At 40.3% G+C, this 14833-nt stretch overlaps 1 protein-coding gene across 1 annotated transcript in view; it reads left to right on the forward strand.

The window, feature by feature from the left end:
- The window catches only part of RSRC1 (arginine and serine rich coiled-coil 1), a 331221-nt gene that overhangs the window by 312715 nt on the left and 3673 nt on the right, over window positions 1-14833 (forward strand). Inside the window, exons 8-9 of the mRNA XM_030216713.1 lie at window positions 10515-10621; window positions 11813-11959. Of these exons, the coding sequence (XP_030072573.1) occupies window positions 10515-10621; window positions 11813-11959 (254 nt within the window). The remainder of the gene's footprint in view (window positions 1-10514; window positions 10622-11812; window positions 11960-14833) is intronic.

Below are 14833 nucleotides of genomic sequence, written 5' to 3' on the forward strand. Positions count from 1 at the left end.
CTTAGGGCTCACACATAAATTATAGAACACTACAGACTAGTCTCCTAATTGCTCTCTTAAGGACAGGTAGTTACCCCAACTAGACTTAACCAATTATCTTTAACTGAATAGCTCTGAATATCAGTGCTATCCAGTTAAGTTATAACTACACCCCTAGGACATCTTTCACTTCTTTTTCTTTGAATCAGTAACTTTTGACCAGACATTTATCAAGCTAAGTGTTAACCAGTTTATGGAAGTAACATTTGAAAAGTCATAATCTGTTCAGTTAACTCCTGAAGTTAACCAGACAAATCTTTTGAATATCAGCTCCAGCTAGTAAGTCTTATCCAATGTTATGCTTACCCAGCATGATTTAGTTTTTGTATATTTCATTTCATAATATAATCTGTTCCCCAAATAGTATTCAAATTACCTATTACAACCCAATTCCAGTAACTTCAGCTGTGCTCTGATTTTATGGGTTTTTTAAAATGTGCTCATCCATTGTATGAAAGAGTTTAACATTTTAACAGTTTTCTATTTTCTTTAATGGTGCGAGTTGGATTTTAGACTTAATTACTTGCCTTTCCAAATCTTAGTTTACGGTGAGTTAACAGATTTGAGTTCAGCGGATAGGTCCCTACCAACGATTGTTTATAATCTTAGTTTGCCCCTAAAGAAATGGAGCATCCTCAAGATCACAAGATCATCAGTTACAGAAGTAGAACAGCCTCCCAGTGGAAGTGGTAGAGATGAGGATGGTGTCTGAATTGAATAAAGCATGAGACAAGCACAGAGGATGAGGTTACTGTAGAGCTTAGAAGTCTTGGTTGGGCAGATTGGATATGGCATATGGGTTTTGCCATCATTTTTCTCTCTCATTATGTTTCCCTGGTTTTCAACCCACTACTCTAACTACAATTCCATTGGTAAGAAAGGCAAGGAAGCATAGAGGTAGTATCACTCTGAATCAGCACTTTAGTAAGTAAGACTATATCTTTTGTAGACTTTTGCCTAGCAGTTGCCTTGTTTAACTTTGTTCTTCATTTTTCGGGAGGAGGGGGGGAGGCAGAACTACTACTACTACTACTACTATTTAGCATTTCTATAGCGCTACAAGGCATACGCAGCGCTGCACAAACATAGAAGAAAGACAGTCCCTGCTCAAAGAGCTTACAATCTAATAGACAAAAAATAAATAAAGTAAGCAAATCAAATCAATTAATGTGAACGGGAAGGAAGAGAGGAGGGTAGGTGGAGGCGAGTGGTTACAAGTGGTTACGAGTCAAAAGCAATGTTAAAGAGGTGGGCTTTCAGTCTAGATTTAAAGGTGGCCAAGGATGGGGCAAGACGTAGGGGCTCAGGACGTTTATTCCAGGTGTAGGGTGCAGCGAGACAGAAGGCGCAAAGTCTGGAGTTGGCAGAAGGTGGGTACGCAGTTTCATCCTACTCATTTCAGATTCTAGCTCTGTCATGACAAGGCCTAGAGTCTGGCATCTTCAGCCTTCATTTGCAACTACCTGAGCATTTTTTTCCCTGTAATAATTTCCTCCCAGTTCGCTTGGCTGAGTACTCGATATACAAACACTCCTTCTAGAATCCTGTAATATGCACTTTAAATCCAGCCATCAGGTGTTGCCATTGAGTGATGATTGGGACACCCTTTCCCAGGGACTTGTAAGTACTACATCTGCTGGCCAGGGAAGCAAGCAAACCTTGTCTAGAAATCCTAGATCTTTCATATGGCATGGCACAGCACTGCAACTGAGCCACTGCGCTGGCCCAGCTACTGTATGTCCTCCTGTTGAGAGATGGTCTTACCTCTGTGAGTGTTTGATCAATAAACAATGGTAATTTGTGCTTTGTTAAACTTTCTAGGGTCAATATTTAAACTCCATAGTTTGTGTACTTTGTTTTGTTTTTAATGTTGGCCACGACATTTAAACAGATAACCTAAATAGTCAGAGCTGCCACCATTATCTGGTTAACATAGTACAAGTTTTTTGCTATTCAAAATTAAACAGTTATCTGGATACTGGTACTAAATACCACTGGTCTCCAGATAACTTCTGCCCCAAACCACCCCAGTGCTATCCTGATAATGCTGCTGAAAATTGCTGACTGACCTTGGTCAGCAGGACAACTGGATAGCAGGTACTGCCATCCAGAAGTGGTATTTTTATATGTATTGAGCTGTGTATTTATAGCTGTATGCTTTTAAAAAGTAAGACAGTTTGTAAGTATTTTTAATAATTGATGACCTGATATTGTTCAGTATTGTTAAAATTAACCTTTATCAGTACTATTGTGATTATGGAAAACAATTTACAGAAAGATCGTAGTTTGCTTTTACCTTACAGAAACATGAATAAAGTCATGTTCTCACCATGTTCGTTTAGACTTCTCAGAATAAATTACCAGATTGCAGGTGGCACATTTTACTAGACTGACTTAATATATTTGCAAATAGCTTTTCAGAGTTATATTCTCTTCATCAGGTCAGTTCAAAATAAACCTCGTAAATTTGCTAAAAAGGGCTTTATTTTCAGGCTGTTAGCTTGTAGAAGAACACCACCTGCTGTCCATTGGGTAATATTGCTGAAAACCTATCATATTTCTCCTTGATTCTAGTTGGTTTGATTGTTTAAAAATGTGTGTCAATACAGATGACATTCTAACAAAGACCTTATTTGTTCCTTATTTATACTAGTAAGCAGTTGTCTCATGATTTATTAGCTACAAACTGGTTTATTGTAGCTATTATCAAATAGGTGTTCTCTTTAAAAAAAGAGTTATCTAATTTCAGTAGAAAGCATCAGCAATTTATATTGGAATATTTAATTTTTCATTTGTACTCTTGATGGAATGAAAGGAGCTGCTTTGCTGGAGTATTGATTTTTTTGTCTGGAGCTTCTAAGCTCTCTGAGTCCATTATTTTTGATTTTACTATGAAATATATATCCTTTCTACTGACATCTGACAAACAACATATGGAAGTCATTTTATCTACGAATAATGTGTTTGTCAAAAAGTATCATAGACTAATGGATTTTATTTGCTAACATCTCATTTTTACCGTAGTAACATCATTGATGCAACTCTCAAAACATTCAGCATTTTTTTTTCTCAGTAATTTTGTGTTCCTTGTCAGGACCTACATGTTTCAGTTTGAATGATCTTGAAAACTGAAAAAGACTAGATATTAATGATTATAAAATGATTTTAAGAATTCATTTTTTAAACGTATCAATTTTCTACAATTTGAAATTAATTATTTTCATTGCATAGAAGTAAAAAAACATAAATTCATTAAGTCAAAGCGCAATCAACCTGGAATTCCAGATCATCATGGCGATCAGAAATTTCACCATGACACCCAAGATGATCTTGCTCCACTTCAGCTGTCACCACCAATGCAAATGTTTCTTCCTGCTCCAGCATTGTACAGTTCTCAGTGCAGTTGAGCCATATGGTGCCAAAAGTCTTGCGTTGGTCTCATTGTCTTTGAATTCAAGAAAACTTGAGACAGAGGACATAGGATCTCAAAGGAAGAGGATAGAGGATGGTATGAATGGGTCATGGGTCTATCTGCCTTCATTTTCTCTGTTTCTATGGACCTTATTTTAGAAGCTCTATTCGTGTTTTGGACATCTGGAAAAAAAACTGCATTTAGACATCTATATTGGACGGACGTCCAAATCCCGATTTTTATAAAGCCAGGATATGGACGCCTAAAATTGTAATATACCCCTTTGACAAGGGGGCGTGGCCCTAGGGAAGGGCCAAAATATGGATGTCTGACTCCAATTTCAAAAGGGGAAGGGATGTCTATGTCCAAAAAAGATGGACATTGTTATTTAGACCTAGCACCTGGCACATTCAGGTTACAGAAAGGTACTCTGATTGTCCACTGGAAGGATTAAGGCAAGACACCTCCTCAATTCCCCAGTGGTTGCTGTGCCTCTTGCTTCTCCAAATGTTGAAACTAGCCAGGGATACTGGGTTCTAGAATAGCTTCATGAACTATGGACATTTATGGTACTTAAGTCTTTCTTAAATTAACTTCTTAATAGACCTCCATGCAGATTTGAAAAGTAGCCTAATGGTTACTGCAGTGGCCTTAGATCCAAGGAACTCAGGTTGAAATCCCATTTCAGCTGTCTGTGACTTTAGTTTTTTAATTGTGACCTTTCCAGAAACAAATACTACTTGTACCTGAATGTATAAGAAACCTTCAAGCCTGAAGGCTATTGAAGCAGTGTACATTGAGGTAGAGTAGATATTTTTCTGTCCCTGGAGAGCTCAAAATTTAACAGAAAAAAAAATCATAAGGAGCTGAAGTGGGATTTGAACCTGTGTCCTCTGGCTCTCAGCCCACTGCTCTAACCATTAGGCTACTTCTGGCTCTGCCTGGACATCTATATGGCAATTTTATAATATGGATAGTCCTCTGCTGCCACAAAGACCATGTTCCTTCTTTTGCCCTATTCAGAATTTGGTTGTTTGTTTGTTTGTAAAATGGATATTCATTCTGAACATCACCAGCCCATGGATGAGCATTTCTCATGTATTTTAGAACAAGCTGTATGTCAGCAAATCCTGTTCTAAAATACATGAGAAATGGATATCCATGTGTGATATACAGACTTGGATGTCCATATTCTGAGTTGGATGTACTTTCTAAAATGCCACTCTGTCTCAAGTCTTGCAAGACCAGTGTGGAGGTTCAAGCACCACGTGACTCAAACTCCATGAGGGTCATACAGTGCTGGACCAGGGAAAAAAAACAACTGTTTCGGGGACTTCAGAAGTAGCAGTGTAGTCAGCAAATCAGAAGGGGGTGACTGGGCAGCCTTGCTAGGAAGACCAATTAGCTGGGGATATGGAGTGGAGGAGAATGACTGGATATAGCTGGGTGGGGGGTTGGGTAAAGACTGACTGCAAGGCTGGGGACAGAGTAGGGGAATGACTGACAGTGGGAAGGGTTAAGAAAGTAACTGCTGAGGACAAGGGTTGGGGTTGCATGAGAGAAGGTGACTAGTGGGGATGAGGGAATCTAGAAAGATAGGGGGTTGAGAGAAAGGGAAATTAGTGGGAACCCAGGCCATGGCAATAGATGAAGCAAGGAAGCATTTATTCCAGGTGCATCTCTTGGTTATATGTCCATGCTTTAGGTGAGGGGGAGGCATGATTTACTAAGATTGTCACTACTTAATTCAGACTTTGGCACAGTCTAGTCACTTCAAAAATACATTATGTTTTTAATTAGCTGGGTACCCATAGTAGCTTAAAGGGGTGATTTTGTTATTAAGCCATTTAACCCATGTAACTAACACAGTTTCAAAGAAAAACTACCTGGGTAGTTTTAGACCCACTTAAATTTTAGAGGGGAAGTTATTAAGGTGCAGTAAAAGATCACCTTTTACCGCACCTTGATTTACCACCAGATTTAGTAACCTGCGGTATCTCAGTGCCACAGGTTGCTGAATCTCATTTTTAAAGAATAGCACTGCTTGCGAGCCATCACTTTCCCTCCCCATCCCCCTCATGGGCATAGGCCCACAGGGGCTACCTTTCAGTGTATGACCTCTAGTAGTAGTCGTGCAGTTTTCCCAAAGGCACCAACTGGGCAGGAGCATCTGGTCCTAGTGGTAGTCACGCAAAACTATTGCTAGGAGCACCATTTTCCTGAAAGCGTTGGACTGCACAGGAGTGACTGGTCCTCAATCCTGCCTGAAGATCGCCCAGGACCACTGTGTGTTGAAAGGTGGTCCCTGTGGGTCTCTGCCTCTGTGAGGGGAAGGGAGGGGGCTTCAGTTGGGTGAACTGGTGCTAGGAGCTCTGCTGGCTGGGAGCATTTGGCCATGACTTTGTGACCCAATGCTCCTGGACGGTGAAATAACCCCAGTAAAAAGCTGTTACAAAACTATAATAGCTTAAAAGTTCCACCATATATAGCCCAAATCTTGCTTTAGAAAGTCATGCCATGTGGCTTAAATCTCCTACAGTAAGTGAATAAGATTGCAATCCTATATAATAATTCTCACCTCCAACAGGATGTGCTTGGGACCGTGCCTGCCGGAAGTGGTCTGCTAGGCAGGCACGCACTGACCTCAGTGACATCAGTGACAGACAGTTTGGCAAAGCAAAACAATCTGAGTGCTGGCCATTAGGACACAGGGTTGATAGGAGAGTTTTAAAAGACTGAAGGAACCGAAAGTGTTAAATGGGGGGAGAGGGGGAGTTCTGAAAGACATGAACATTTGGGAAAGGAAAACAATCTGAATGCTGGCCATTAGGACACAGGGTAGATAGGAGAGTTTTAAAAGACTGAAGGAAACGAAAGTGTTAAACTGGAGAAGGGGGGGGGGGGGGGAGTTGTGAATGACTGAAAGACATGCAAATTTGGGACAGGAAAACAATCTCAATGCTGGCCATTAGCACACAAGGTACATAGGACAGTTTTAAAAGACTGAAGGAGTTCTGAATGAATGAAAGAAATGAAAATTTACGAGAGGAACACAATCTGAATGCTGGGCATTTGTACACAGGGTAGATAGGACACTTTTTTTTAAAAAATGAAGGACGTGAAAGTATTACATCTTGGGGGAGGGGTGAGGAGGAAAGCGGTGGGGTATCCGGATACTGGGCATTAGGGCCACTGGGGTACATAGACTTTTGAAAGCCTTAAGGAACCCAAAGTGTGGGAAGGAGGAGGAAAAGGAGGGGAGGGAACGGGGTGAGGGGGCCCTGTCACACACTCTCATTCTCAAACACACACTGTCACACAGACAGTCTCACTCTGTCACACACCCGCACATTCACTCTGGCTCTCTCTCTCTCTCTCTCTCTCTCTCTCTCTCTCTCTCTCTCTCTCTCTCTCTCTCTCTCTCTCTCTCTCAAACATACACACTCCAAGGAAAATCTTGCTAGCACCTGTTTCATTCGTTCCAGAAACGGGCCTTTTTTACTAGTTCAAAAATAAAGCTAACTTATTAAATCCCACTTTGCAGCAGCTCTTTTGAATCCGGGTTTCAGCAAACTGTGGATCAGAAGAAATTTCTGTGTAACAGGTCAATTGTGATGGGACTTTTTCTTTTCCTGTAAAGCATGTTTACATATGCAAAATGGTTCTTATAAAATTGTGTAGGTATATACATGCATTAATAGTAGCTGCATTGAAAGAAAGTGCCTTCTTTTACATCAGTGGTTCTCAAACCTGTCCTGGGGGCACACCAGCCAGTCGAGTTTTCAGGATATCCTTAAGGAGTATGCGTGAGATAGATTTGTATGCGTGTCACCTCCGTATTTATTTATTTATTGCATTTGTATCCCACATTTTCCCACCTCTTTGCAGGCTCAATGTGGCTTACAATACATCATGAATGGTGGATATACATAAGAAAATAGACATTTAGTATTACAGAAAGATTTGGGGTAACATGATGATGAAAAAAACATGAAAGTAGTGTAACAAACAAATATTGTAAGACAGTTCTGGATTTCTGTGTAGGAGTTCACATTTGTTGATCTTTGTGGCATTCCTTGAGCAGTGACAATCTTAGTAAATCAGTCTATGCCTCTCCTCACCTAAGGCATGAAAGTATAACCAAGAGATGCACCTGGGATATCCTGAAAACCCTTTTAAATGCTCTGCTGTACATATAGGTATTTCCAGGGGCATATGGGCAATTCTATGAACAGGTTTTCTAGAAGGTATGAGCCACTTGCATGCATCATTGGTGCCAACATTATTGGCAGTAATATGCATATATGCACTATGCACTGCTCTTTAAGGTAACACCTAAATGCTGTAGCACATAACTGCAAGGGGGCTTACATGTGGGTGAGCTACATGCACAACTTATAGAATACTATCAGTAGTGTGCATTGATTGGTGCACCTAGGCATGCCTCTGATTTGCCGTAAGTGATCGTACCTAACTTTTGGCATGCCAAAGCAGGTTTGTGCTAGTATTCTGTAACAACTTAGGCATACCTAAGTGCTACTGCAGAATTGGCATCCATAAGTACATAAGTAACGCCACACTGGGAAAAGACCAAGGGTCCATCGAGGCCAGCATTCTGTCCACGACAGCGGCCAATCCAGGCCAAGGGCACCTGGCAAGCTTCCCAAACGTACAAACATTTTATACATGTTATTCCTGGAATTGTGGATTTTTCCCAAGTCTATTTAGTAGTGGTTTATGGACTTGTCCTTTAGGAAACCGTCTAACCCCTTTTTAAACTCTACCAAGCAACCTGCCTTCACCACGTTCTCCGGCAATGAATTCCAGAGTTTATGCGTTGGGTGAAGAAATATTTTCTCCGATTTGCTTTAAAATTACTACCCTGTAATTTCATCGCATGCCCCCTAGTCCTAGTATTTTTGGAAAGCGTGAACAGGCGCTTCACATCCACCTGTTCCACTCCACTCATTATTTTATATACCTCTATCATGTGTCCCCTCAGCCGTCTCTTCTCCAAGCTGAAAAGCCCTAGCCTTCTTAGTCTTTCTTCATAGGGAAGTTGTCCCATCCCCGCTATCATTTTAGTCGCCCTTCGCTGTACCTTTTCCAATTCTACTATATCTTTCTTGAGATGCGGCGACCAGAATTGAACACAATAATCAAGGTGCGGTCGCACCATGGAGTGATACAACGGCATTATAACATCCTCACACCTGTTTTCTATACCTTTCCTAATAATACCCAACATTCTATTCGCTTTCCTAGCCGCAGCAGCACACTGAGCAGAAGGTTTCAGTGTATTATCAAAGACAACACCCAGATCCCTTTCTTGGTCCGTAACTCCTAACATGGAACCTCGCATGATGTAGCTATAATTCAGGTTCTTTTTTCCCACATGCATCATCTTGCACTTGCTCACATTAAATGTCATCTGCAATTTAGTTATCAAACTGCCCCCATAATTTGAATGAAGTTGCAATGTATGCTTATACTTTATAAAATGCGCATGTACCTGCATAGAATCGATGCATCTATTTACTCCTTCCTTGAAGGAGTGTTTATGCACTATTGGGCATCTATGTTGTCTTTATAAAATAAGCCTAAAATAGATACTTTTCTTGAAAATGTTATAAGTGCCCCGATACAATTATTACCTTCTAAGGGGTTAATTCTCTATAGCCTGCCTAAAGTTGAGCGCCAGGGTGATACACGCTGAGTGCATATTCTGTCACAGCAGTTACATGTGCAATTGCCATTATAGAATACTAGCTTAAGTCCACAGTTATGTACCTAACTTTAGGCTCAAAGGCTGGTGCAAATGCTCATGCCTAACTTCCTACGTTTAGGTGCGTAATTGCTAGCATTCTAGTACCTACATGCATAAGTGCTAGGCATACTCCTGACCTGCTTATGCCCCTCCCAAGTCCACTTCCCCCTTGCAATTGTGTGCGATAGATTTTGCAATCACAATTTACAGACTCTCGACTTATGGCAGTTTCACACATAACTGCTAATTAGTGCCAATAATTGATTATTAATGCCAGTTAGCAGCTAATTAAGTTACACCCACAGCTGACACTATCCTATAACTTCTGCGTATAACTTTGCACGCTAAGTGTAAAATTGGGCAACAGGTTTATAGAATTATGGAGTATGTGCTTATACACATCCTGGTGGTCTGAGGAGCAAAACAAGTCTTCCAAATATATGAGTTTTAGTTTAGTTTATTGATTTATTAACTCAGTGTCTCTAGTTAGTCAGGTTTTCAGGATATCTGCAGTAAATATTCATGATATAGTTTTGCATGTACTGCCTCCATTGTATAAAAATTTCTCTCATGCATATTCATTGTGGGTATCCTGAAAACCTGACTGATGTGGGATCCCCCTAACAAGTTTGGGAACCACTGGTTTTAAACTTAGTGTTCAGTGAGTTCATTTGAACTTCTCTCAAGACATAACCTTTCTAAAATAGAGCTGAATGCATATCCCTCTATGTGCAAACCAAAAGAAAAAAGCAGATTTTTTTGTCTTTTTTTGATCTGCTTTTTTTTCTTTTGGTTTGCTATTTCTGTGGCAGATCTTTGCCTTTTTTTGTTTCTATCCCTCTATGTGTACATCTATATGCCTTTTGTATATGCCTACTTGGTATGTATCATCTTTAATATTATTCCCAAGTGATATCAGTGTTTGAGAGCTCATGAATAACAAAATGTTCTTTTTTGGGGTGGTAACAGAGCAGGAGGCTATGAACTAGAGAGACCAGGGTTTGAATCCCACTAATACTCCTGTGGGCTCATTTTCAAAGCTCTTAGCCTTAGCCTTTGTAAGGCTAAGTGCTTTGAAAATACGCCTCCTTGTGGCCTTGGGCAAGGCACACATTTCTTCATTGCCTCAAGTACAAACTTAGATTGTGTGCCCTCTGGGGACAAATGCCTACTGTACCTGAATGTAACTCACCTTGAACTACCACTGGAAAGGTATGAGTTAAATACTAAATAAATAAATATAAAAATGAGATCATTGCAAACTTTACTAAAATGTGACATGTTGCTCTTTTGCAGAACAACCAACTTTAGTAGAACAAGTGAAGAGAATAAAGGAAATTGAAGCTATTGAAAGTGACTCCTTCGTTCCACAGGCATTCAAATCAAGTAAAGACAACAGAAAAGTAAGCTGATAGCGTCATGTCTTAAAATGTGCTTTGGCACTAGTATCAAGACAGTGAAGAACTAATGGCTTAAGTTCAGCACCTCCTCTGAGTCCTTAGCCACACCTACTAGAATAGTTCTTGGTCAGTGGTTCTCAACCTGTTTTTTCAGTTGGGCACCACCTGACTTGCATACGTGACACACTGCATTTGTGACCTTCACAGACCTTTGGCCTGATTCTTATGAATTAAATGCAAATATGCTCTGCATCCACAAAAACCCTATCTCCCCACAGCAACAGGTGCAGATCATAACCAGCACAATTTTTCCATAGAAGTTACCGTACAAAATATTCTGAATCTCATGTCTTCTTAGCAATAGCAAAGAAAAAACAATCAGGCAGTATTCTGGTGTCTATATTGATGTCAGTAGAGGTAATCTCCAGCATGAAGTATCGATTGTATGAAGTGTCTTGCGGTATGGTTCCCTGAAGAAGAATATCGAAACGGGACCGTTGGAATCATTACGCAAGCTGGAGTACACGTTTTAAAGGTAAGTGTTTTTGTGCACTTTATGAAGTAATAGAAGCGATAATGATGAAGCAACAATGATGATGTGTCAAAAGGATAATTCACATAATTAAGCATAAAACAAAAAATTACAAAAAAAGAAAGATTTTTTCACGGGGTTTTTTTGTCTATGATGACTTTTTGTGCGTGCATTAAATTTCTTGGATAATAAGTTGCCGCATTAGTTGAGACGTTTCCCCCTTTTTTTCAATATAGACACCAGAATACTGCCTGGTTGGTTTTTTGTGATTTCACAATTAGAGAGCAGTAATTGTTGATCTGTGTATGATCTTCTTAGCAATAGCAACATACCAGGTACATTGTGAAATAGTACAAAACCTGAAAAAATCCTAACTCAGCATACATGTAGCAAACCTTCACAACATTAGCACTAATTCTGTAATTCAAACAACATGAACTTTACCTAAGAACAGGCAGCACTACAAATATTACACAGGGCCTTAGAACACCAATACACCTACTATTGGAACTACTACAGAGTTCTACACAGAAAATTCATGGAACGTTGACTTAAGACAGGTTCTAATAATATCTCTATAGCACTAATGATTTTATAAACAGCAATTTTGGCAACGTTCAGACTATATTAAAATTTTAAGTGATTAGCTTTCCTTTTCCTAGGCAACAGAGCCAACTGAGGTGAAGAATGAATCTGAAGCATTAGGTACAAGAGCTGCTGATCTGTCTAAAAGTGAAAGAGAAACAGAAATTAGTAGCATTCCTACTGCTATCAAATACCAGGACGATAACTCGCTAGCCCATCCAAATGTAAGTTCATTTATATACAAATATAAGCTGTCTGTACAAGCAGATAAATTCCTATAGAATACTTCATAAAAGCAACAAAGATACTGAAAATAATTTTATGAAGTGCAGATAATCTCATCAGTCACAGTGCTGAATGGAGTAATAGGCACATCTGAGGTCTGAGCTATTGTCATAACATGCTGAATTCATACAACAGTACACAAAGAAACATTATCTTGGAGAACCTTGTAATTCTTATACAGATGGGCAGAAATAATGCCGTAACTGGACGGAGGCAAGTGCTAAGAAATGTGTTTTGGATGAGTCTGCTGTTAAAGATGAACATCTGAACCATATCTCTGATTTAATATGTAGTGGATAGATTTTCAAGGTTCTCACCAGGCATGTCACATTCTTAAACATTTTGCATATTCTGGCAGAATTTGAGGTGGCCATGAATAAATGTGTTTCTAAAGTACATGAAGACCAATATTCAAAGAAAACTGATTACCTGACTCAATTCCTGTTTTAGGCTGAAAATTCTTCCAACTTTAGGTGCCTAAAACTGAGGTTTCTTAAGCCTGTTATTGGTTATCCTAACTAGACTCCTAGTTGAAATACCAACCACAATCAGCACCTTGGACTCAATTCTGTAAATGGTACCCAAACTTGAGTGCCGCTAAAATTTAGCACTAAGCGTTATTCTATAAACAGCACTCGGAGTTGAGTGCCATTGATAGAATAGTGTTTTGGGCACAAGGATTTATACCAACTGAAACGTGGTGTAAATTCTCATGCCTAAATTAGGCATGGATCGCCTGAATACTATAACACTGCATGCAAATTCCAGGAACACCCGTAATCCACCCTTGCCCCTCCCATGGCTGCACCCCCCTTTTCAGATTCACGTGTAAAATTTATGTGCAGATCCCAGTGCATAAAGATGTGTGTACAAATTAATGCCAATTAGTGCTGATAATCTTTAGCACTCAATTATCAACACTAATTGGTTTATCAATTAAATTAAGCATGCAAGTTTCGAGCACCATATATAGAATTAGGGCATAAATATGTATCTTCCTTATTGTCGCCAAAGGATTAATTCGTACTTGTGGGTTGTGCCCATTTACCAGATAGAGAGTAATTCAGAACTTAGCCTTGTAAGGCTGCTGTGCATTAGATTCCCTTATCTCTCTCTCTCCAGCAGATAGTAGAACCTTGCTGTGCATCTCTGTCTCGGGTTCCTGTGGTGGGCTCCTGACCATTTCTTGGGACTTCAATTGAGCTGCTGGGGCAGAGGCTTTCTCTATTTCTCTTTTGGGTGTAGATCCAGTGGTGCTAGGTCCCTCTCCCTCCCTCCTTTCCTGTGGTGGGCATCTTGCCATTTCTTAGGGCTTCAGTTGAGCTTGTGGGGTTTGTGGGGCAAAAGCTTTCTTTCCTAGCCTTTTGGATGTAAACCTGGTGATGCAGGTCCCTCCCCATCCCCACCACCTCCTCCTCTCCTCTCTGTGGCTTTTCCTGCCTCTTTGGTTTCTGTTTTTAGAGACTTTATTTGGGAAATATTCTCTGCCAAGGAATTTTACTGCAGTGTTTTGTGACTGGGAACCAGAAATCACCTGTTTCTTCACTGTGGTGACTTGCTCAGATCTCTTATGGCTGCAGTTAGTTAATCACTGTTCCTGGTGTGGGGGCTGGCAACCAGCATCAGGGCAGTGCACCATGTGTGTTAAGTCGTCTGAAAGTACTTATTTAGTGTTTCAATATTCTTATATACCTTTCATTTAGAGGGCTCGAGTCCCCTCAGTTTTTTGACAGAGGGTGGTTACTTTAAAAAAGAAAACCCTCCCTGAAGTATCCCTCACTTCATTTGTGCAAATTTCTTTTTGTTACTGAACTCTATTTAAATTGGCAGGTATTCCTTCTTTCAGCTTCTTTACAGAGGAGTTTGGTATAGAGTCTAGCTTAGTGCCATTGGCTCCATGTTTCTGTGAGAAGTTTTATCAACTATTTATCTGGAGTTTTTCTGAGGCTATTTGCACTGTTTCCATTTCTCTCCTGGTCTCCATGGTAACCATGAAAGAGTGGTGTGAAGAAACAGTGTGTTTTAAGCCTGTAAAATGTATTGGATATTTTTCTGCATTATGTTCTGGTGTATTTCTCCTATTTGGCCAGCAGGTGGTGTTTCTTTGCTGTAAAGAAGTTACAGAGAACTGAGTGTTTTTTTTTTTTTCTTTAATTTGACACAAACAGGAAGCAAAAAGCAGTATATATTTAAAAACTTGTTGACTGGGCGCTGATTGGCTAGAGTGTGAAATTACCCAGCAGTTGTTGCTGGGTGTTGCTTCAGTCTTAGCCCGGGAGAAGACAGAGACAAACCTATTTGCTGAGGCTCGGTGAATTATATGTCCTGATCTTCCCAGGCACTGTTTAGCCAGTATGCAAATGTTTAGTTAGTTTTCTAATTGATCCATTTTTCAGTTATTTGTTACTGTTTGCTAATTGCAAACTAATAAAGAATCCTGGTGGTTTGTGTGTTGTCTGTCAGTGCTTTCTGGGAACTGTGGGACCACTGGGACTGTGGCCCCAGTAACCGGGAAATCACTGGGGTTAATTTGAGAGCGGGAGACTCGACCAGAGGCGGTTTTAACCCAGTCAGTGGGAGGAGGGTGCTATTTTAGAGCACAAGTGGCAGGTGCAGGCGGACCTGAGCTGTTCTGGGGATAGACCCTCCAGGTGGCTAGGCATTTCGTGACAAGTGGGGGCTTCAGTGCTGCCATTGTTCATGGAGTTTTCTGTAGGTGCAGTGTTATAGTGCTTTGAGAGGCAGAAAGCTCCTTCTGGAAGGTGGCTGTCTTCCAACCTGAAGGTCACAGGTTCAAGGTGGGCATGTGCATA

This window comes from Microcaecilia unicolor, chromosome 10 (assembly GCF_901765095.1).
Source record: "Microcaecilia unicolor chromosome 10, aMicUni1.1, whole genome shotgun sequence".
Taxonomy (NCBI): domain Eukaryota; kingdom Metazoa; phylum Chordata; class Amphibia; order Gymnophiona; family Siphonopidae; genus Microcaecilia; species Microcaecilia unicolor.